This window comes from Mus musculus, chromosome 10 (genome assembly GCF_000001635.26).
Source record: "Mus musculus strain C57BL/6J chromosome 10, GRCm38.p6 C57BL/6J".
Taxonomy (NCBI): domain Eukaryota; kingdom Metazoa; phylum Chordata; class Mammalia; order Rodentia; family Muridae; genus Mus; species Mus musculus.
The window spans coordinates 56163096-56189213 of NC_000076.6; the positions used below are offsets into that span (position 1 = coordinate 56163096).

The 26118-nt window shown below is 38.2% G+C and overlaps 1 protein-coding gene across 3 annotated transcripts in view; it reads right to left on the bottom strand.

Moving 5' to 3' along the window:
- The window catches only part of Tbc1d32 (TBC1 domain family, member 32), a 214676-nt gene that overhangs the window by 148803 nt on the left and 39755 nt on the right, over window positions 1-26118 (bottom strand). For all 3 annotated transcript variants that reach the window (NM_001033385.3, XM_011243191.3, XM_011243192.3), the window contains exons 11-15: window positions 24648-24738; window positions 17385-17525; window positions 14397-14489; window positions 10747-10889; window positions 7749-7876 (exon numbers count right to left, since the gene is read on the bottom strand). In NM_001033385.3, the coding sequence (NP_001028557.2) occupies window positions 7749-7876; window positions 10747-10889; window positions 14397-14489; window positions 17385-17525; window positions 24648-24738 (596 nt within the window). The remainder of the gene's footprint in view (window positions 1-7748; window positions 7877-10746; window positions 10890-14396; window positions 14490-17384; window positions 17526-24647; window positions 24739-26118) is intronic.

Genomic DNA, 26118 nt, shown 5'->3' on the forward strand with positions numbered 1-26118 from the left:
CTATAAGTCCTGCGGGCTATGCCCTGTGATTCATACTCCCTGTGAAGTTTTTCTCCAAGTCAATGACTCAATAGTTTTTTATTTGAATAACTGTTTCCCCACAGTATCTTCCAACCCATTTCCCATTTCCTCAAATGTTCTCGAAGATAATAATTAGGTCTGAGGCTTGAACGTTAGTTCTTTGTTTCTTCCTTGGTAAATAGCTTCATTGGTGATGTGTGCCTACTGCATAAATCACATATTTGGTGGCCCCACTTTAGGTGATATTAAAAGTTAGCCTGGCAGATGACACCACGCTTGCATTTCTAGTAAGAAAGGCTTTTTCACCAAATGATTTTAGTAATTATTGTAGTGATTGCCAAGATTTCATGAAGAAAGACTTCATGAATATTTTCTGATTCAAGAATTTTGTTGGTATTAAGCAACTAGACTTCTGCAAAGAATGTTTCCTGGGTAACTTGTTAAAATACAGTGTGTAAATGAAAGTTAGAAAAATATTCTAATATCAATTTGCAAAATAATAAATATACTTGGTATCATAGCAACATCAAAAAGAAATTATTCAGTTCATGTGTGCTTTATTTTTACTATTTTTATTATTTTAATATCTCTTTAATCAATGTTTTTATAGACCTAATAATATTTTACCCTATTGTACCCATTACTTTTTGACCCTTAAGTTACATGTCTTAAGACAATAGACTCTTTCTTGAGGAACTTTTGGCACTATCCTGCTAGTTTTAAACAGTTACCTTGTTTTCTAGAGTAAAAATTATGTAAGGATGATTCTGTATACTTCTTATTTCTGACCTAGAAACAGTCATTTCTTCAAGGCTTCCTGTACCCCCTTATGGGGAAAAAAGAAAGATAAATATCATTCCTTCTAGGTCTTTGCCAGGGTAGTGACCTGAAAAAAAAATCTTTTTAGAAAAAAAAGGAAGCTCATAATTGCATTTCCATTATGTGCTGAACAGTCAAATTTTTGTTTCTTTAATTTTATGATTTTATATTGTATCTTACACTGAAAAGTCTTAGTGCCAAATGCCATTACCTAGTCATCTATTATCCATAACAATTTTAAAATAACACCAATACTGCTTCTAAAAATACCAAATGCAGCTGGCATTGAAGATCATTTCCCTTACACTACACCCAAATACAGTTCAATCACGTTGAGAATAGCTGCAGTAATTCTCTTTCTACACAACTTTGTCACTAACCAGCCTGTGAAGTTTCCTTACTTGTTTGTCTCACAGGTTTTAAAACTTGTGAGTTCTTTCTTCTTTATTTTGTTTATCATTTGGAGCCTAAAGCAACTATTTAATTGTAACCTAAAATCTAAGTATGATCAATGTGTATCTCATGGAGAACATTTCTCCATGTATGGTTTCTTCTGTTGCCTGGAACTAACGGTTTTCCTTGCCTTTCAATCTGTCTAAGCAATATAAGCAAATGGATGGCTCTTACTGTCCTGCCCACAGAGGGCAGTCTGTAAACATTCATTTGTGCTTTCTCCCTTTGCACTTAATGCCAACACTAACAGCATAAGCTGTCCAGAAAAACACTGCCAATTCTGTGTGGGGGGTGTGTGCTTAACAAAGTCCCGGGACAACCTGGAGATCAGAGGACAATTGCAGCAGTCACATCTCTAGTTCTACCATGTGAGTCCCAGCAATTAAATCCAGGTCATCAAGTTTAGTACGAAGTACATTTCCCTGCTAAGGTATTCCCTAGCCCCCTAATTCCTTTTTACAGCTAGCAAGCTGCTCATGGCTCCAATGTGAAAAACAAAATTTAATGAGCCGGACTCTTTCTAATTGCATTTGCAAACATTCCAACCTTTCTACTAAGGAAACAATCAGGGTACCACACAATGATAATCAGAGGTCACTTTTGGTAGTTTATATCTTGTTTGTCCCACTTCAATGTGACAGAACCTTTCTTTAAAAGCAAAAATACATACACACCCTAGAGGCAGTACCTGGCAAACCCCTGATTTATCCAAATTAATAATATCCATACAAAAACAGAGAACCTATATAAGGATATAAGGCGAGGCATACTAGCACTTTTCTTTTTAGTTTTTCTAATCAGTAACTTTTTTTAATTTTATAAGCTTTGCTACTGAAAACAAAAACAAAAACCTTGCAAATAAATAAATTTGTCACATACCCAAATTACCCAGACTCAAAGTCGATGCTACTTAATGATCTTACATACAGTTAAGGTTGACAGGTTGACGGGGGATCATAGTTCAAGGCTGGATTATATTATTAGTGAGGCAATATTTTAAAAAGGAAATGATTTTGTAGAGGGTTAAGTAATAGATGAAAAGATCTTAGAATTCATGATAGGAGAAAAATGTTCCTTAAAAAAAGAAAAAGATTGTTAAATACTTAACAGCTCCAGTTCCAACAAACTAAAGGCATAATGTCTCTCTTTCCTCCATAAATTCAAAAAATTCATAAGTAAAACTAGTTTTTAAATGCATAAAAACCCTCCAGGAGAAAGCAAATGGGAAAGATAATGGGAAATTTTGGACTTGGAATGCAGAAGAGCTGAGTAAACCTAGAAAGTGCCAGTGGCCAGCCACAGTGCAACAGCTAGATTCATCAGACCTAGAAGTCTGATGAACTAAGTATCTCTGTGAGTGGGAACAACCAAACAACACTGAAAGCATGCGTGCCTAGAAGGAAGTTTATGGAAAACTATAGCCTCCAGGTTCCATTTAAAATTGCAAGCTGCCAGCCCTGGGACTTCTTGGAAGGCACAGAAATCAGGAAACAAGAGGGAAGAGCAAATCAAAATGCACACACTGAGGCCTGAGATCCAGCACCGCGTCAACACTAACTCCACTGAGATGTGTGGGTGTTCAGGCACAGGACTGCAGGAGGCTTCTGTAAGTGTGGGTGTTCAGGCACAGGACTGCAGGAGGCTTCTGTAAGTGTGGGTGTTCAGGCACAGGACTGCAGGAGGCTTCTGGAAGGTTTTTTCCAGTAAAATTCCATGCATTTTCAACAACAACAACAAAAAAAGTAATGACCACAAGCGACAACTGCCTTTGTAATCCTTACCAACAATTGTTTTAGACACCTAAGGGGTAATAAACCAAAACAACAGATTAAAAACAAATGAGGGGAAATGAGAAAGTATGAGGTGAAATGTCATTATCCACAGAGGTGAAAAAATTTACTCTGCTCTAAGAGCAATAAGATGTTCTGCTTTTAACACACCCACTCACCCACTCACTCATATAGGCACACACACACACTCACATATGCACACACATACACTCATATATGCACACACTCACATATCCACATACACACACATATGCACACATGCTAATACATACTCACATATATATAAACACTAACAAACACATATATGTTGTCATATACACTCATATATACATACACTCGCATATGCACACACATACACTCATATATGCACACACTCACATATCCACATACACACACATATGCACACATGCTAATACATACTCACATATGCATAAACACTAACAAACACATATATGTTGTCATATACACTCATATATATATACACTCACATGTACACACACATATGCATGCATACTTACATATGCACACAAAAAACTCACATGTATGCATACGTGCACACACAAACATGATCAGCCCAGGAAGATTGTTCGGTAGGCAAAAGCACTTGCCATGTGAGTGCTATGCCCTTAGTTTGATCCTCATAATTCTATCAATATATAAGAACAAAACGAACTTTATAACGTTCTCATTTGAAACCCACAAATGTACCATGGAACATGCATGTCTGTGAGTACAACCATGTGTGTGCATGCATACACACACACACAATGCACACACACACACATGTACAAGCATATATGTAAACTAAATCAATAATATCAAAATATGATTTTCTGGAAAAAGCCACAAAATTGTTCAGTTTTAAGTTAGTAAAAATAAGAAGAAGAAGAGAAGAAAGAGAAGAAGAAGAAAAAGAAGAAGAGGAAGAGGAGGAAGATTAATAATAAGTAAAAAACACTAGCACCAGAATGAGAGGTTACATTTCTCACTACTGATTCCAGGCACTATCAAGATAGCAAGAGTGCATTATTGATAACATTAAACTATGTATAGATAAATAACTACATCATTTCTCTATAAAATACAACCTGCTAAATTCCACACGAAAACTCTCAACAGGTCTACTGAAGAAATTAAGTAATTAAAAGGATTAGATAATTCAAGGTACACGTTATCTCACACATGAATACTATCAAATACTTAGAGAAGTTATAACAGTTCTCTAGAATTCTGGCACACGAGAGAAGCAGGAGAAATCATTTCTAACTTTTTTATTGGATATTTTATTTATTTACATTTCAAATGTTATCACCATTCCCAGTTTCCCCTCTGGAAACCCCTTATCTCATACTCCCTCTTCCCACTTCTATGAGAATGGTCCCTCACCGACTTACTCCTGCCACTCCACCCTGACATTCCTCTACATTGGGGCATCAGGCTTTCCGTGAACAAAGGGCTTCTCCTCCCATTGTCATGTGACAAGGCCAACCTCTGCTACATATGTGGCTGGAACCATGGGTCCCTCCTTGAATACATTTTGGTTGGTGGTTTAGTCCCTGAAAGATCTGGGGGGAGTGGGGTCTGGTTGGTTGATATTATTGTTCTTCTTATGGGTTGCAAACCCCTTCAGCTCCTTCAGACCTTTCTCTAACTCCTCCATTGCAGACACAGTGCTCAGTCCAATGGTTGGCTGTAAGCATCCACCTCTGTATTTGTCAAGCTCTGGCAGAGCCTCTCAGGAGACAGCTATATCAGGCTCCTGTCAGCAAGTATTTCTTGGCATCCACAATAGTGTCTGGGTTTGGTGTCTGATTATGGGATGGATGTCCTGGTGGGCAGGTGACATCTGCCCAGAATCTTCTGGCTATTATAATCTCTGGTGAGAAGTCTGGTGCAATTCTGATATGTCTGCCTTTATATGCTACAACCTGCTAAATTCCACCTTTTTACCTTACTGCTTTTAATATTTTTTCATTGTTTTGTGCATTTGGTGTTCTAATTATTATGTGATGGGAGGATTTTCTTTTCTTTTCTGGTCCAATCTATTTGGAGTTCTGTAAGATTCTTTTATATTCATGGGCATCTCTTTCTTTAGGTTAGTGAAGTTTTCTTCTATAATTATTTTGAAGATATATACTGGCCCTTTAAGTTTGGACTCTTCATTCTCTTCTATACCTATTATCCTTAGGTTTGGTCTTCTCATTGTATCCTGGATTTCCTGGATGTTTTGGGTTAGGAGCTTTTTGCATTTCCATTTTCTTTGACTGTTGTGTCAATGTTTTCTATGGTATCTTCTGCACCTGAGATTCTCTCCTGTATCTCTTGTACTCTGTTGGTGATGCCTGTGTCTATGATTCCTGATCTCTTTCCTAGGTTTTCTATCTCCAGGATTGTCTCCCTTTGTGATTTCTTTATTGTTACTATTTCCATTTTTAGATCATAGATGGGTTTGTTCAACGTTTTCACCTGTTTGGTTGTGTTTTCCTGCAATTCTTTAAGAAATTGTTTTTTGGTTTTTTTTTTTTTTTTTTTTTTTTTGGTTTGGTTTGATTTGGTTTGGTTTGGTTTAGTTTAGTTTTTCAAGACAGGGTTTCCCTGTATAGCCCTGGCTGTCTTGAAACTCACTCTGTAGACCGGGCTGGCCTCAAACTCAGAAATCCGCCTGACTCTGCCTCCCAAGTGCTGGGATTAAAGGCGTGCGCCACCACTGCCCGATTGGGCTTCTATCTGTTTATCTCTGTTCTCTTGTATTTCTTTATGTCCCTTTTAAAGTCCTCTATCATAATCAAGAAATGTGATTTTAAATCCAAATCTTGTTTTTTCACTGTAGTGAGGTATTTAGGACTTGCTGTAGTGGGAGTACTGGATTCTGATGAGGCCAAGTAGCCTTAGTTTCTGTTGCTTAGCTTCTTGCCCTTGCCTCTTGCCATCTGGTTATCTCTGGTGTTAGTTGATCTTGCTGTCTCTGACTGGAGCTTGTCCCTTCTGTGGGCCTGTAAGCCTGCAATCTTTGGTGTGGCAGCACTCCTGGGAGACCAGCTCTCTCCTGGTGGGATTTGGGTGTGGGGGATTGTGGGACAGTCAAATATGGAGATAGGAAGGATCCTGTCCCCAGCTGCTATGCTGCCCCTGTGCCCTGTGAGCTCCTGGCATGCCCCCCTTTGGACAGTTACTGGTGTTTAACTAGCGGCCTCACCTCTGAGCTTAGGAATAAGAGCACTCCTAGGAGACCAGTTTTCTCCTGGTGGGATTTGGGTGCAGATAGCTGTGGGTCAGCCTTAGCTCCTGGGCCCATTTCTAACTTATGAAACCAACATTGTAGTAATATCAAAGAACAAAGATATTCCAGGTTCCAAGGCTAGTGTCATTTGTCAATGTGACAAAGATCCAGAATAACCACTAGAAACTCAAAGCCACGATGGGAGAGAGGAATGGGTACCACAATCAGGTATGATTTAGCCCCTGAGTATGGCTGCTTGGCATTTTTTTTTTTTAGGTATTTTCCTCATTTACATTTCCAATGCTATCCTAAAAGTCCCCCATACCCTCCCACCCACCCCCACTTTTTAGCCCTGGTGTTCCCCTGTCCTGGGGCATATAAAGTTTGCAAGTCCAATGGGCCTCTCTTTCCAGTGATGGCCGACTAGGCCATCTTTTGATACATATGCAGCTAGAGTCAAGAGCTCCGAGGTACTGGTTAGTTGATAATGTTGTTCCACCTATAGGGTTGCAGATCCCTTTAGCTCCTTGGGTACTTTCTCTAGCTCCTCCATGTGATCCATCCAATAGCTGACTGTGAGCATCCACTTCTGTGTTTGCTTGGCATTTAAAAGCCAATTAATGTAATTAATGTAATTTATCATATCAACTGGCTGTGCATATTATAGTCATTTAGGGAAGCAAGGTCTGAGGCACAGCCTGCTATCTATTAAAGGGGAAGTGGGGTAGAATCTGAATAAATTACAGCAAACTGAAATAAGAGTATAATGCTAAAATAAAAATGATCTATTATTCTGCACTCGGCCAAAAAAATGTCCATGTTGTATTTAAGAACTGAGATCTCAGGGTGGCATATATGATGCCAGTTTTAATAACCAAGAGTAAACACTTTCATAGGTTCACAGGTTTGCTGAAGTATCACACCATCAGAAGCACAGAGTCTAGAAGCACGTGAAGTCTACTACGGGCAAAGGCAGAGCTAGGACAGGGTAACAGAAGAGGAGGAAAGGTGTGCCTTCTCCTTTATGAATCTGTTTGACATGAACTAAATTCTTGTGGCTTCAGACGGCTGTGAGATGGTATTGGATCCCATCTGGAATGATTGCTACTATCCTTATTGTGAGCTAAGATTAGGTAAGAAAGGGTCTGAAGAGGTGGCTCCATTGTTAAGAGCACTTACTACTCTTGCAGAGGATCCAGGTTCCCAGCACTTGCATGGCAGCTCACAACTGTCTGCAGTTCCCCTTCCAGGGCATTCAATTCTACTCTCCAGGGATGTCTGAATGCATGAATGTAGTGCATATAAAGTCATGCAGGCATATATACATACATACATAGAAAAACAATAAACATGTAAAAAAGACTTATCAAAGATAGTTTAATGTGGACCTGTTCAGGAAACCTGAGTACTCCCAAATAGTTAAGAAGATTAAAACATGCACGCACCTTTCTTCTTCAGAAGAGTTCATATTTTCTCCATACAGAAGTAAGATGAGTCCTTCCTCGACAGAAGCGATTCTTGCCAAAATATCAGCTATATGAATTAGAGCTGTCTCAGAGCAATCTGGAGCAGCCTGCACATTAAAAAATAAAAATAATAATGATGACAAGACAAATCATATAATTGTACGATGTAGCAGAGGTGATGTATGCAATCTAATAAAGTTATATCGCAAGTACAACAACAGAAACCTTCACAAATGCCGGTTGTGAAATAACATATCTGAGGTACATACAACATTAGATGATACTCTTTTACTAGCTGTGCTGATGAGGCAAATCAACCCAAGATTTTCACATAAGCCAGTTACTGAGAATCACTGTCTGTGTTACAGATTCAAGTGTAATTCTGGCTACCAAATGTGATCTAGTTCCATACCAATCTGCATTATCTTCTATTTTTCAGGTACCACATTCCTACAAATTCATTGTGTCATATATGCTAATACACTATGGTTTTGTCTAATTGATGCCATCCCCTTATATACCTCGCTAGATAAAGGTTGACAAGGGACAGCCAGTTCACAAGTTGGATAACAGCCAATAATATCATCCACTCAGAAAACAAATTGTACCAATAATATCTGCTTACTTTAAGTGGAAGCATTAACAGATTGGCCAACTTTTAAGAAAATATCAAAAACAAATATTAAAACCTAGAAATTATGTTAATGATGAAGTTGGCTGACAGAAACTCCCATTATCTACTTATTGCTTTATACCTGCATGGATGCTGATATCCATATTCTATATATTTTAAAATGTGATTATATTAACTGATTTAGTGGTGATATGTCCATTGTGGGTGGTGCCATTCCCTAGTTTGGATCCTGGACTGTATAAGTGTAGGAAGATTGCCGAGCAGTAATATGTATTTGTCTCCATTCCTTAACTGTGGGAAACAACATGAATGGGTCCTTCAAGCTACTAGGTCCCAACCATGACAGACTGCCCCTTGAACTGGGAGCTAACATAAGCATGCCTTATTATTTTCTATGCTTATAATACCCAGTACAGAACACTGATATGGTAGTGAATCACTACATGACTCTAGATATCAGAAATTAGGTATTAGATGTCTAACCTTTTCTCCTTTAAGCTATTTTATTGAGTTAATTTGTCACAGCAATAATAAAGAGAAAACTACCTACACATACATATCTAGTAATTCCAGCACTCAGAAACTAAATGAGACGGGAGGATTGAGACTCTCAGGTCTGTCTAAACTGTGTGTAGAGACCATGCCCCTAGAAAAAAATTATACACATGTGTGTTTTATATATGTACTTACGTACCTCATATTCATATGTATAGGTATATGTATGTATGTATGTATGTTCTGTGTGTACACAGAAAATAGAAATGTAGATATACTTGAGTGCACACATGTGCACACACACACACACACACACACACACACATGACTATCCATCCACCCAACTCTATTAGATAATGTTTCCATACAAACTACTTTTTTTGACAGCTGTATCTAAAATGTGTTCCTTCTCACATGTATACTAATTCATACTTATATCTGTGTCCACATTTTTTGCCATACAAAGAGTTTTGCCTTAGAACTTTCTGTTACTCATGCTAAATATCTCCCATTTAGAAAGTGATTAGAGTGGCCTCCTTAAATAAAGGTGTGAGCATGCCTTACTGTCTTCCATATTGGTGCCACCCACACAGAGCACTGACACAGCACTGACTCCATAGGTGATGTTGATTATCTTAAATTAGGGACTAGAGAGCTCTGTGTATCAGTGGACTAGCCTATACCTAAAAAGGTACAATTCAGAAGCAGCAAGACAGCACTTGCCACCAGGCTTGATGAACTGAGATGGAACCCTGATGACAAAAGAGAAAAGGCTGAGAAAGTTCTCACCTGACCTCTACATATACAGCACAGCATGTGAATGCCATCCCAAATAAATAAATAAATACAGTACAATACCAAAAAACGCAAATAATAATTCAAACACAGGGCTGAATGCAGAACCCAGGAGAGGACATTTTCACGAACAGCAGGCATCACTCGTGGGAGGAGGGAATTTAAAAAGCACAGAGTGTATCATAGCACTGTTTAGAAAATGTGAACAGTGCATGTATACAGAAAACTTGGTAAATGCAAAGTGGAAAACAGTGACATTCATGCAGCCAACAACAATCCACGAGGTATTTGTGGCCCAGTGCAGTGTGGCGGGACCCAGGAGGGAGAAGAAACAGGTAAAGATGCTACAAAGCAGATGAAAGATGTTTTAACTTCCGGCCCAGTGTACACTCTAAAGTCACTGCCCCAAAGTTTATGTGAGAGATGTGGTAGGCTACGTTAGTGGGCATTCAACAGTCCTGGTGAGGATGCCAACTTCACCACGTGTTAGCTGTCTGAGGCAAAACAGGCCATGTCCCTCAACCTCAGTTTATTCTCCGGTGAAAGCATGGGACGTGCACTGGGTGCACTGAAGTGAGCATGGCTGTTCAGCTCTGGGGGCTGCACACACTGTCTTCCTCACTCCCCTTCTCCCAAACAGCAGAGCTGACTCTTCAGGAATATAATTAGATTTCCAACAGCTATAAAACTGTCATTAGAATACGTAAGACATACACAAGATTGATTACATTCACAAGACAAATAGCTTCTTAATAGTATAACTTTTTCCTAAGTTTTTCCCACCAAGAGAACTGAGTTTGATTAGAAAAAAAGTAAGATGTGGTCTGTGGGTGTACATTTCTACCACCCGTCACAACTAATAAATCAAATAACTGCATAAACTATGACTTAACAAGTAGAGAGCCTCAGGAGCAAAAAAAAAAACAAAAATTACACATAAGAAGTATCTGTCAGAAAGCATCGCAACCATGTCAGGAGTGCAAAGCCACTGGCTGCTGACCAGTACCAGCCGCGGAAGCAGCTCCTCTCCCTGTCCCTGTCCGTGACACCCACCGCAGTTCCTTTCGTCAGGTTATGAATGGGCAGGAGAAGCGCCTCTGTCACTGTGCTGTTGTATAAGCACTCGACTGCACATTCTTTCTGGTCGCAGAGCATCCGCAGAACGTCAGTCACCATACTTGCAGGAGAATAGTTCTCTGAGAACCAGGAGGAACACAGCAGAAAGTCAAAGCACTGCCTACTTCTGCTTCCCTCTGTGCACTGGCTGCTATTCCAGAAAGGTCAGGGGGCGTGGTTGTTTGAAAAAAAAGTCATACAACTAAAGCCCAGAAGAGAACTGTAAACTGAAACTTATCCCATTTAGCTTACTGTCTCTTCAAGCTAATTTAAAAAAAAAAAATACAAAAGACAATGTAACGACTTTCAGTTAGACACCAAATCATACCTTGATATTGAAGATATGGTTGGAAGAAGACTCAACTAGCCTCTCAGAAAACTAGTTCGTTACATTCACTGTTGTTCCTTTTCTTAATGAGCTCAGTAGGAAATGAAATGAAACTTTCAGATTAAACTACAGGCAAGAGGAAGACACCAAAGAATGGACGCCTCCAGAAGGTGGTACACTGCGTGAACCACAAGAGGCAGGGAAATAGAGGCATTGCCAAGATCATCCTCCAAAACATGACCTAGGAAACCAAAAGGGTCCACAGTGGCACATGGTGGGAACAGCAACTGAAAGAAATGTGACTTTCTGATTAGATATTTAGTTTGATTAATTTGATTACATACTTAATCTAACCTCCTTACACAAATGTGAAATGAGAGCCTTAGAAACGGTAGAATACTAACAAGGTTTTTACTTCATTCCATAAGGGTACGAACTTCAACTTCTTGCCTAACCAGAAGAAAAAGGATTTAGTGACTTCATTCAGTTCCTGATGAGAAACCTTGTGTGCAATGACAAACACTGTGCATGAATACTTACCTGCTGACATAATAGAAGTAACTGCCTACTGAGCATTGCACTAAGCATAGCAGTCTGAGAAGACAGAGACAGCTGACCAGACAGTAAGCCACAACACTGAGTACCTTTAACAACGGAAGAGCATGTTCAGTCTACACAATGCTGGAGAAGCATGTAGCAGGGATCTTATACTCTGTTGTGTTAATGCTATAAAGACAGAAGAGGTCTAGGAATCACATTAAGACTGACACACTATTATAACCACACAGGAAAATCCTTCCGGCTGACACACATATTCTATGACTAACATGTAGCCCAACGCATTTTTCTCTTACTCCATTTTCTCTCAGAATTTGTCTGAACATTCCATGTTATTTCCCAATTTTAAAAGACTATGGTCTACATTATTATTTCTGATATTATATTTTACTTTGAGATTTATGTACAGATACAAATGAAAAGGAGAAGTTATTTGAAGTGGTAATAATTTAAAACATTATTACAAGCTGGTCAACACACATAAGAGCAAGTGGCAATTTACAATAAAGCATAAAGAGATCCTCTTTTACTTTATGCTTAACAAAGAAGATCCTGAAAACAACTGAATTGTTGGATTTGAAATGTGAGACTGTGCCCTGGATCTTCCCTCTTAAAGAAAGAAAGCATTTATTTTTAATTTGACAGGAGGCACAGTTGAAAGATGCTGAATTTTAAAAAAATTTGGATCTTAAAAAAGACTGAATTTTGTATGCAATGGTGTCAGCGTTTGGATGCTGATTATGGGGTGGATCCCTGGATATGGCAGTCTCTACATGGTCCATCCTTTCATCTCAGCTCCAAACTCCGTCTCTGTAACTCCTTCCATGGGTGTTTTGTTCCCAAATCTAAGGAGGGGCATAGTGTCCACACTTCAGTCTTCATTCTCCTTGAGTTTCATGTGTTTAGCAAATTATATCTTATATCTTGGCATACACTAGCAAGATTTTATTGAAAGGACCCAGATGTAGCTGTCTCTTGTGAGACTATGCCGGGGCCCAGCAAACACAGAAGTGGATGCTCACAGTCAGCTAATGGATGGATCATAGGGCTCCCAATGGAGGAGCTAGAGAAAGTAGCCAAGGAGCTAAAGGGATCTGCAACCCTATAGGTGGAACAACATTATGAGCTAACCAGTACCCCGGAGCTCTTGACTCTAGCTGCATATATATCAAAAGATGGCCTAGTCGGCCATCACTGGAAAGAGAGGCCCATTGGACTTGCAAACTTTATATGCCCCAGTACAGGGGAATACCAGGGCCAAAAAGGGGGAGTGGGTGGGCAGGGGAGTGGGGGTGGGTGGATATGGGGGACTTTTGGTATAGCATTGGAAATGTAAATGAGTTAAATACCTAATAAAAAATGGAAAAAAAAAAAAAAGACTGAATTTCTTTTATTTTAGTGTATTTTTTATTGGTTATTTTATCTACTTACTTTTCAAATGCTATCCTCCTTCTCTGGATTTCTTAAACAAGCTACATTTTTAGGTATTTGAATTTTTTTAAAGATTTATTTATTTTATATATATGAGTACACTATGCTGTCACTGTCTTCTAACACACCAGAAGAGGGTATCAGGTTCCATTATAGATAGTTGTAAGCCACCATGTGGTTGCTGGGAATTGAACTCAGGACCGCTGGAAGAACAGTTAGTGCTTTTAACTGCTGAACCATCTGTCCAGTCCACGATGTTTGAATTCTTAAAGACTATGGGACCTTTAAATTTTGGAATATTTTAATACTGTGATGATCTTATTAATGTGAGATCTTGGGGATGAATGAGAAAGTAGAGAGTGTTGCTTACTAGTGCTCTGTTTCTGTATCAAGTTGGCAAGGGTTCAGTTGTGCTGGCTAGCTTTATGTCAATTTCACACAATCTACAGTCATTCTTATGTCAATTTGACACAATCCACAGTCATTCTTAAGAGGAGACACCTCATTTGGGGAAATGCCTCAATAAGATCAAGCTATAGGCAGCTCATTTGAGCATTTTCTTAATGAATGATTGATGGAGAAGGGCCCAGCCAATGAGGGTAGAGCTACCACTGAGCAGGTGGTCCTGGGTTCTATAAGAAAACAGATTAGCAAGGAAGTACGCAGCAGCCATCCATGGCCTCTGCATCAGCTCCTGCCTCTGGATTCCTGCCCTGTTTGAGTTCCTGTCCTGACTTCCTTCAACAGTGTATGAAAGTGTAAGCCAAATGAACCTGTTTCTCCCCAAGTTGCTGCGGTAATGGTATTTCATCAATACAATAGTAAAACCCTAACTAGGACAAATTAAAATCAGCAAGCTGATCAAAATACCTTGGAAAACACAAAGGGAAAAAAAAACACCAAAAAGAGAGCATAGCAATTAATCAAATTTCCCTTGATATCCCTTGAGAACATCTTTATATTAAGAAAAACATTAAGATTCTCAGCCAAACTGACTTGAAATTAGAACATTAATAGATGAGAAATGTCTTAAAACATCTATGAACAAAATGAAATTTCATGGCTTACTTCAGAACCAATGTAATGTCTTACAAGTAACGCAGAGTCTTAAACCCGTTTACCAAAATAGATAAATAACTCAAACATCTAGACAAGAGAATACTCAAATGTTTTGATTATTGCTTTTCCTCCATTTAAAATACATGGATTAAAGGTTGAATATACACCAGAGTTAATCAATCAATAATCAACTTAGGGATGAGACATTTACCTGAACACATGATGGAGGTCATCTTTGGACAACTTGGTGAATAATAGATAAGTTGAGTAAACAAAACCAGCAGATTTGTCAGGGATACTGAATCTTTACAAAAGAAAACAAAGAAGTAATTTGTAACATGCTTACAATCTAAAAAACATCTAACTGCATTGCACTCGCCTCTAAAATTGAATCATAATTTCTATATAAACCCAAGCAGACATGAGTTGTGAACCAACACATATCACTCCAGGATGGAGCACAGTTGATGGGCAGCTAACATCCCAGCGTCTTGATATGTTCAGGCACAGTTCTGCCATCTGTTTGGAGCTGATCATAGAAATCCACAACAGATGTATGGGACTCAGTAGGGCTATTTAAGTCAATTCACATGATAAGTAAAATTCATCTTAGTATGTTGGTTCTGCTGAGTTCTTTAGTACAGTAGAACATGGCCAGAATTTCTTTCCATCACAGGCTCAGTATTAAGTAATTGAAGCTTTGTGCCCAGACCATCTCTATCACAAAGACAAAAGGTGGTAATTGTAGTACAGTTCTCCATTCATAATCACCAAATAAATAATGAGTATAATGGCTTGCCAAATAAACCATTGTAGCATATTTACCTTTCATGTTTTCTACATGGCACAAAATAGTCTGTTTAATAGTTAAAATACATGCTAGGCTCAGGACACCAACCAGATGGAATACCAAGTTAGCCCCATAGGTACATTTTACCAAGGCTTGCTATAGACTCTTTCATTAAAACATTCTGGAAAAACTATAGTTTAAAGATGATTGCTGGATTCTTTTATTCTCAAACTCAGTTTTGAAATGAGCTCTGATTGTTTATAGAGCAAATACAGTTGTTAAAAAAGAACATAAAATGCTAAATTTATTATAGATGAGACGCACGTAAAGTTAAGTTGAATACCTGCAAAAATATCAAATGTATTCACTAGTCTTTGTAGTTTTGTAAAAGCCAGCAATACCATATGAAATAGGACCTCTTTAACTGAAGAGCTCATGATGTCCCCACTCTGTCTTAAACTATATGACACAGCCTTGAACATTGTAAGAGAAGTACATTATGCCCTGTCAGTTCCCAAGGAGCTAAAATAAATTAGAGCAAATAAAACAACTAGACAAGAGCATCACAATGACAGACTCTGAAGCAGTACCAATAAACTACAGTTCTTATGATGAGGCTGACAAGCTAAGAAAGATCAGATTTTCCACTTTTAAAACGTATCAGAGGCCCTGAAACCATATTCAGATTTGACTGAGTTGGAAGACCCATAGGACTCATATAATCAAGTTCATATGACACATTATAATAAAACTATGGAAGGCAAAATCAAAAAGAAAGGTTACAGAAGACGAAATACAGAGCAAACCAGGCACAAGCTTGTGAGAACCTCTCCCAAGGGAGTTATGAAGAATATATTCAATTACTCCAAAAAATCTCACTAGAGATGTAGTGCCCAGGGTTCTTATAGGAAAGGCAAACACATACATGTCCTCTGCCTAGTACCTATCAAAATGTTAAAGTCCCAAAAGCAAACCTGGTGTTCAGCATAAATGGTAATATTGGCTTCTACAAATAGGTTAGGCACAGGGAACAGTCTACAAACAATTTAAGTGACCTTATTAGTGCTGGGACTAATATGACCCCAACTCCCCACACGGCAGCCAGGAGCCAAGCTTGCAAATAGGCCATTCTAAGGAAAGCAGCCTTGGGCATACCATGTTGACTTTCCTGTATGACCATAACATATTATCCACCATATTATCCACCAAAGCCATAATATTTACTGTAAATTTGCAGAAGGTTTGCTGAACTCTGCCCCATACTGTGTTTTTTGTAGAGATATACTATCTTGGGAGAATTAAAGATGATCACTGATCTCTATTTGCAAAAATAAATGAAACAGGATAGAAACATGATCTGATACTCTCCCCAGCATCATCCTATGTGCTGGTTCTTTTGCATATACTTGACACAAGCTACAGTCATTTGAGAGGAAGGATCAGCAACTAAGCAAAATGCTTCCATAAAATCAGGCTGTAGGCAGACCTGTAGAGCATTTTCTTAATTAGTGATGTATGGTTGGCTGGACCAACTCATTCTGAACGGTGCCAGCCCTGAAGTGGTGGCCCTGAGTTCTATAAGAAAGCAGACTGTGCAAGTTATAAGGAGTAAGTCAAGAATTAACAATCCTTCATGGCCTCTGCATCAGTTCCTGTCTCCAGGTCCCTGCCTTGAGTTCCTGCCATGGCTTTCCTCAGTGATGAACTTCGAAGCTTTAAGTGAAATAGAGTCTTTCCTCCACAACTAATTCTTTGGTCATGGGATGCAAAATAGCACTCCTGCATGGCCTCTGCTTCAGGTTTCTGTATTGAATTCTCCAGGTTGCTATTCTGAATTCCGTTCCTGAGTTCCCTTCATGGTAGACTGTGCGCTATGAAATAAAATGAAGCCTCTCGCCATCAAGGTGCTTTGGGTCACAGTGTTTTGTTACAATGAAGAGCAAAGTAATATGGCACCAGAGCAGATACTGTGGAAGTCTGAATAAGCGTGACCTCAGGAGGCTCATTGATTCAATGCTTAGCCATCAGTCAGTGGCACTACTTGAAAAGGATTAGGAGGTCTGGTCTTGTTGACGGAAGTATGGCCCAATCCAGACCCAGTATCCCTCTCTTCCTTCTGCCTGTGTATCAGGATGTAAAACCCTCAGCTACTTCTACAGCACCATGTCTGCCTGTGTATCACCATACTCCCAGCCATGAGAATAATGAACTTAACACTCTGAAACCGCAAGGCAGCCCCAACGAAATGCTTTGTTGTATAAGAGTTGCCTTGGTCATGGTGTCTCTTCACACTGATCCACTGATTGGACAGTGACCAAGATAGATACCAAGTCAAGTTTATAAATGTGAACCTGTGTACTGTAAATCTTATCATACCTTTCCCTACTCATTAGTTCTAGTTACACTTACCTTTTCTATTCTTCAGCTTTATGGGGAATAATTTCCTGCCCTGTGTATAGATCAACAATCTTCCTAAAAGGCACAGTGAGTGAATGAAATAAATATATTGCAATTCTTGTCCTGAATAGTAGAAACTCTTTTGCTTGGTTCCTTAAAAGAGAAATGAACAAGAACATTTATTTTAATGATATTATATTGCACAACACTTGTCTTCAAGCCTACCTGAAAATCAAACCTAATATCTTTATTGGAGAAGCAACTGGTATAAATTTTAAACATTTTTCTTATTATTTATTATTACCTTTGATAATAGCTTGGAGGGAAAGTAATCATTATAAAATTAGTAACTACTGTTTCCAGTCCTCGAACTAAAAATAGTATCAGATTGCGGAAGTTATCCATCACTAGAGACTTCAAAAAAAAAAAAAGATGAGAAGAAGTCAACAGAAAAAGTATTTCATTTTTACCACTGCGCAGGTTTTAACTGTAAACTTAACCTAGAAACCAATAGGAAGAGAATCTTGATGAGAAACGTGTATATGTTCTTGGGAAATAGTTTTGACTTTTAACTTATACAAAGACTCCAGCCATTATAGGTGTCTGATGCCCTAGACAGGGGGGTTCAGAATAATACAAAAGAAAAGAGTTAAGTGGGAACAAGCAAGCAAGGTTGTATGTTTTTGTTCTATATACATAATTAATTGTGAATGTGGTATTTGAAGTTTCTTTTTAAGGTTCCCCCGTCATAATGGACTATAACCTAGAATCATCAAACAAATAAATCCTCTCCTCGAATCTGCTGCCATTTATCACAGCAACAGAAATAAAACTGGAGCAACCATATAAAAAGCCAACACAGATTAAGTCTATGAAAATATTTCAATTCTGCACAAAGTCTGAAATACATTTGACATAGTTCTTGTCCCAAGCATTTTGAATAAGGGATGTACTGCATACAACAGATCATACTGATTACAACTGGTTTTGCAACAAAATTGTAATTTCTAAAATAAGTATAATCCCATATATTCTCCATTTATTTATCCCTCATTCATATGTTCAAGGAGTATTGAGTATCACTTTTACAAGATGTTCATGGATTCAGTGAACTTTAGAACTATTCGGAGGAATAGGGGTATAACTCAGTCAATAAACTGCTTACTTTAAAAGTACAAGAAAATGAATTTCATCCCCAGAACACATTAAACACAGAATAAAACAAACAAATAACAATAACAAGAAGACATAGTTGCACACACTTTTACTAATTCCAGCACAGGAAAAGTGAATACACTATGTTCCTGAGGGTCCTTGGCCTCCCAGTTCAGCCAATTCAGCAAGTGTAGGATAGTGAAAGAGACCCTGTCTCAAGAAAGGGACACAGTTTAAAAGGAACAGTATCTGAAGTTGGACTCTGGACTCCATATGCCTATGATGTAACATGAATGAACTTTAGCCAAGATACTGATATCACTGTTGCCTTCTGTGAAATCCCATAAGCATAGCCTGTCTGGTCCCCATGTCTCTTGGAATACTCATCCTGGAGCCCCAACAAGCAAAATCTGCTAAGCGTTGCTTGATGTTGTATAGTGCTTCTCCAGTCCAGACCTCCAAAATCTTGCAGAATCCTCCCACAAAGCATGTTTAAAGAAATTAAAAACTATAAGGTCAGTTTATCACATTACTGAACCCCATTCCAAAACATTTTCTTGACCACCTCACAAAAGCAACTTAATTGCAAAGTTTATTTGTGCTCCTAGTTCAGGGGATATAGCCCATCATGTTAGAGAGGGCACTAATAGGACAAGTCCTGTGGATCTGTGAGCACCAGACTGCCTGTTCACATCTTGGAAGATCAGGAAAAAAAAAAAAAAAAAAAAAAACAGCTCAGTCCAGAATAAGAACAAGCTAGAGCCGGGTGGTGGTGGCGCACGCCTTTACTCCCAGCACTTGGGAGGCAGAGGCAGGTGGATTTCTGAGTTCAAGGCTAGCCTGGTCTGCAAAGTGAGATCCAGGACAGCCAGGGCTATACAGAGAAACCCTGTCTCAAAAAAAAACAAAAACAAAAACAAAAACAAAAAACAAAAACAAAAAAACAAAAAAAAAAAAACAAAAAACAAAAAACAAAAAAACAAAAAAAAGAACAAGCTAGAACCTTCAACTGACACTTCGTAGTCAACCCCTGCTACCAGCAAAAGCCCAACTTGTAAAGTGGTCACATCCTCCAAAAACAATACCTCCAGATAAGAACAAGTAGCTAAAACACATTAGCCTATGGCAGAAGACATTTATAACATCTTAATAACATCTAGCCAGATTCCACACTAATACATAACTAACTAAGGTAGAAAATCTATGCCTGTACCCTCCTATCTTTATGGCATATTCTCTCTGTTCAATTCCTTGAGTGCCAGGAGTAGAAGGCTATACCAATCCAAAGGTGGCAAAAACAGGAGAAATGACCAAGCATTTGGAAGGAAGTGGCAGAAGACTGCAGTGAAACACCCTCCGTTAGGTAAAAAGCTAAGCAAAGCTAAGATGATGGACATGAGGGTAAGCAAGTGTGAGGTGCAACTTCAAATATCAAAAGATTAGAAAAGTGAACTAATGTGTGAAGTAACACAAATTTATTGTGAGACGTAAAATAGGTCTTCGTGCTTTCTCATCTACTACATGCACTGGCTTTTAAAAAAAATCAATTATTTATCTTAGAAAATTTTTCATTACTTTCAGTTTAACAATTTACCCAAGTATAAATCATAAAATATGTTCATATTTTTGAAATAACTTATTTGCGTAGAAAATAACAATAACAGGTTCACAAAATGTATCTGCTCAACAGCTTGATCTATAAAATATAAGAAAGATGGCATGAAAAACAGGTGATGCAGAGCTGGAGAGATGGCTCAGCAGTTAAGGGCAGGGGATGTTCTTCCAAAGTACCCTGGTTCAATTCCCAGCACCCACATGGCAGCCCACAACTGTCTGTAACTCCAGTTCCATGATTTGACACCCACACACACCCACACACATCAATGAACATAAAAAATAATAAATAAATTTTTTAAAATGATTAATGAAAAGGAAAACAGGTAATGCAGAGTAAAATGTTGAACATCTAAGATGAAGTTTACTGTTTTATAATAAATAATATAACTTCTGCAGTCACTGTGGGTGAGGCAATAGAAGCAGAAATAATTAATAAAAGCACTGATAACTCAAAGAAGCTTAAGAAGAACAGATCAGACATGGAATGGAGAGCCAAGTTATGAGACTTGCACTGTAAATTGGCAGAGAAAAACAGAGGGTGGGAGTGGGTGTCCAATCACACACACACACACACAGAGAGAGAGAGAGAGAGAGAGAGAGAGAGAGAGAGAGAGAGAGAGAGAGAGAGAAAGAGAGTAAATAATCTGCATTTTGTGTCACTAAAGCTCATAAGTACCTGATTAAACGAGTGGTACAATATCAGAGGGGAAAGGATAATGTGTTCTTACACGCAGAACAAGTCACATGAGAATCAAGGACATACTGAGGAGGATCATACAACAAGCACAGCTACAAATTCATTTGGAAGACAGATATGTTTCTGAAAGTCATTGTATATACACCATTATATGTGTGTGTGTGTGTGTGTGTGTGTGTGTGTGTGTGTGTGTGTGTGTGTGTGTGTGTACGTGCGCGCGCGCGAACGCATATGCGTGTGTTTGTGTCTTAGTTGGGATTTACATTGCTGTGAAAAAACACCATGACCAAGGCAACTCTTATAAAGGACAACATTTAATTAAGGATGGTTTATGGGTTCAAGATTCAGCCTGTTACCATTAAAGCAAGAAGCACGGCAGAATCCAGGCAGGCACAGAGCTAGAGGAGATAAGAGTTCTATGTCTCTTTTAGAAGACAAACAGGAGAAGACTGGATTCTAGGCAGCTAGGAGAAAGGTCTCTCAAGGCCCACCCTCTTCCTCCAACACATCTCCTAATAGTGCCACTCCCGAGGTCAAGCATATTCAAACCACTACCATACACACACACACACACACACACACACACACATATATGTATATGTTATGTATATGTATGTGTATATGTATATGTATGTGTATATGTGTGTATATATATTTATCTATGTGTGTATATATGTGTATATATTGTTATAATATATATATTATTACATGAAATATGTATTACATTAAGGTGATCTTACCTTGCTATCAACATCAACTAACAAGTCGTCACTGAAAGTAACAAAGGAATAGCTATAATGCACAACAGGAGTAGTCATAAGAAAAGAACTTATAGCTACAGATGCCACTGTTAGCAAACCACACAGATATCAGATAAATAATGACACAGCTAAGGACTTTGGAAAAACCATAACAAGCAAAATTGAAAATTGGTAAGTAGAAAGGAAAAAATACGATCAGAGAACAAATTAATGACATGAAAATGAGAAAACAATATTATCAATGAGACAAATATTGGTAGGTTGGTCACCAGGAGCCTGTGGGACCCCAAGAGCATCCTATTTCACAATGAAGCATTTGAAACCCTAGGATTAACCAGCTTGGAACACTACTCCAGCAATCCTTGGTCCACTTGGGACACAGCCTACACAAGTGCGTTGCACATACTTCCCTGAACTTCATTGTCTAGCACTGAACTCGGTCCCAAAGAACCATGTAGGATCCCAAAAGTGTCCTGCTTCTAGTGGATGCCTGCAGGGACCCCAGAACTACCATCTTAGAATATTTTCCCACCAATCCCTTGCCAGTGGAGTCCACCTGAAGTATAAGCAGCAAAGTATCCTGAACTCCATTCCCCCAATCTTCGAATCATCCAGCCAACACCAAGGAAAACCAGATGCCTATGGGACAGTGTAAGAACAAATTCAACAAAACTCAGAGCAATATGGCATCATGAGAGACCAGCTATCTTGCAAAAACAAACCCTGGCTATCCTAATGAAACTGAAGCATAAGAAGAAGACCTTAAATCCAAACTTTTAAGGATGATAGAGGACATGAATAAGTCCTTTAAGGAAATACAGGAAAATGTATTCAAACAAGTACAGGCGTTAAAGGAAGAAGAAAATACATATAAAAAATACAGAAAAATACAATCAAACAGGTGCAAGACCTGAAAGGGGAAATAAAAGCAATAAAGAAAAAAAAATTTGAGACAATCCTGGAGATGATAAAATCTAGGAAAGAGAACAGGAACTACAGACACAAGCATCAGCAACAGAATACAGGAGATGCAAGAGAGAATCTCACGCATAGTAGATATAATAGAAGAAATCAATATATCAGTAAAAGAAAATGCAAAATCTAACACATTTCAAACATGAAATATTCAGGAAATTAGGAACATTATGAAATGGCCAAACCTAAGAATAATACGAATAGAAGGAGGAGAAGATTCCCAGATCAAAGGTCCAGAAAACACCTTCAACAAAACCAAAGAAAAAAAATTCCCTAAAGAAAGAGATGCTTATAAATGTAATACAAGCTTACAGACCACCAGACTGACCAGAAAAGAAAATATTAACACATAATAGTAAAAATACTAAATATATATTTAAAAAGAAGAGAGAGAGGAATTAAAAGTCGCAAGGGAAAAGGGTCAAGGCAGAGCTATCAGAATGATACCCAATTTCTTAATGAAGACTCTAAAAGCCAGAAAAGCCTGGACAGACTTTTTGCAGATCCTAAGAGACCACAGATTTCAGCCCAGAAAACTATACCCAGCAAAACTTTCAATCACCATAGATGAAGAAATCTATGGCAAAACCAAATTTAAACAATATGTTTCCACAAACCCAACCCTACAGAAGATAGATAATACAAGGAAAACACCAACACAATGAGGTGAAAATAATTTAAAACCAGTAAAACCAATAGAAGAGTGTACACACACACACAAACACACTCAATCAACACCAACATCAAAATAACAGAAGGAACAATCATTGGTCATTAATATCTATCAATATCAATGAACTCCCAGTCATTTGTACCGCAGACATGTTTACATATCAGTCTTATTAAGACACCATCCACAATGGCTGTGTGTGTGTGTGTGTGTGTGTGTGTGTGTGTGTGTGTGTGTGTGTGTGTAATTAATAGTGTTTTCAGACACTAAGCAAAATATTTTATGCCATTCTCAGGAAAATAGATTCAACTAGAGAGAATCATATTAAGAAATTAAGCAAGTGTCTGACAAATATGTCTTCTCTAGATTTTAATTCCTGTATTTCATACATATAAAATCATGTCTACAGATACATATAAATCATGTATACACAAATACACATATATACCTGTAATATTATATGATATATTATATATTATAATATATAATTATTATTATATATTTAATATCATATCATATATACATATGATATTAAATTAGAGGCCAAATCGTCTAGGAGAATAAAGGAGAATGGGATGGGAAGTAAGTTCCAGTAGATAGACATGGTCCCCAGTTGAAGGATGGGGCCACCAACCCATCTGGAAATTTTTAACCTGTCTAAAGGAGAAACAGGGACAAAAAATGGAGCATAGATGAGAGAAAGGCCATCCAGAGACTACTGTACATTGGGATCCATCCCATCTGCAGACACCAAACCCAGCACTATTGCTGATGCCAAGAAGTGCTCGCAGTGTACTTCTACTATGGCTGTCCTCTGAAAGGCTCTGCTAGAATCTCACTAAGACAGATGGAGATACAGCCAACTATTGGACTGAGCCCAGGGACCCCTATAATAGAATGATTAGGAGAAGGACTGAAGGAGCTGAAGAGGATTGAAACCCCATAGGAAGAACAAAAATATCAACTAACTCCCCAGAGTTCCCAGGTACTAAACCACCAACCAAAGAGTATATATGTATGGGTCTATGGCTCCAGCTACATATGTAGCAGAGTACTGCCTTATCTGGCATCAATGGGAGGGGAGGCCCTTGGTCCTGTGGAAGCTTGATGCTCCAGTGTAGGGAGATGCTACAGGGGTGAAGTGGAAGTGGGTGGGCTAGGGATCACCCTCTTAGAGACAAAGCCTAGGGGGGGATAGGATGGGGGATTCAGGGAAGACTAGGAATGAGGACGATATTTGCAATGTAAATAAATAAAATAACCAAAAAAAAATAGTAATATATGCAATGAATACAATGAAAAATTTAAATTATATTTTTTTAAAAATTTAAGCCATTACTAGGCTGTTTTAAATAAGTTAGCCATTTTAATATATATATAATAGAGAAAACAATGCTTACCACAATGTTTTGGATGTCTCAGAATTTCATCAGCTTTCATAGCTTCACATAACTCCAAGTACTGAACACATTGCTGAACTGCTGTAGTTATCTGAGAAAGAAATAATTATAACAACTGATTAGTTCCAGAAATACCTAGTATCCAAAACGTCAAACATCAATCAAAGATATTAAAAAGACTAATGAGAAGAATGGGGATATCACAAGGGAAAGATATAGTTGCTAGAATTTCCCGGTATCATGGCGGATCTATCAAGATTCACCACTGGAGGAATCAGATTTAATAGGGCTTACAAGATAAGGTTTTAGTTGTTGTGCCCAGAGACTAAATTACCATTGTTTCTGAAAAAAAAGTCTAATGATGTATGTGTGCAAAATATCATATGAGATCCTATCACTGATCATGCTATTTTTTAGAATTAATTTAACGAAATGGAAATTGGGAAAATCACTCCTTTACTTACTTGTTAATAATTGTTACAATTTAAACAACAGCTGCTGGATAGATGGATACGAGGTTAACAGCAGTTGTTCTTATGGAAGACCAGGTTTGATTCCCAGAAACCTCATGGTGGCTCACAATCACGTGTAATTCTAGTTGCAGAGAATCCAAAACCTTCTGGACTCTGCAATTAGCAAGTACACACATGGTGCACAGACACACATGCAGGCACACATATTTAAACATTTTTAAATAATAAACTATATTTATAGAAATAAAATCTCATGCTTTTTCTAAATGTTCTGTGTACCCAACAGAATCGGTCAGTGCCTGTTATTGTAAAAGTCTCTTCTCAGCTCCCTCACCTCGTTAACTTTTCTTCTCACCACCCAGAAACATGACAAGTGGATCAAGCATCCGTTTCCACCTCAAATATCACAATCACATACAACTAATAAAAAATTTTCAAACTCAACAGAACACGGTTACAGTAAAAAAATGATGTGCAATCTTACTGTCCCCAAAGATTTCATTTATCATGTCTCCATTCGTCACAACAGAGATTTCCAACCCCCTTCATCACAGACATACTTCTCTTTAAGTTTTATTTATTTATATTATTTATGTGTATGTGCCTGTGTGAGTTTCTGGGCACTGTATGCACTCAGGTGTCCTGAGAGGCTAGAACAGAGCACTGGATGTCTTAAAATGGAGTTGCAGGTGGTTGTGAGCTACCATGTGGGTGCTGCAAGTGATTCTGGGTTCTCTATAAGAGCAACAAATCCCTTTAACCACTGAGCCATCTCTCCTGGCCTACCGACATACTTCTTATAGAGGCTTTTTAATTCTATAATTCTGCCTTATAATTTCTGAACAAAATAGATGCCCTCAGTAAGATAAAGACTTGTGAGAATTGACTTTGGTGACATTTTTGCTGGCCAGTCTCAAGTGGTGGGAACAACTAGAGTATAATAAAGGACTAAGAACTGAAAATGCAAAGTCACCTGACATAAAGAAATAACAGACAGC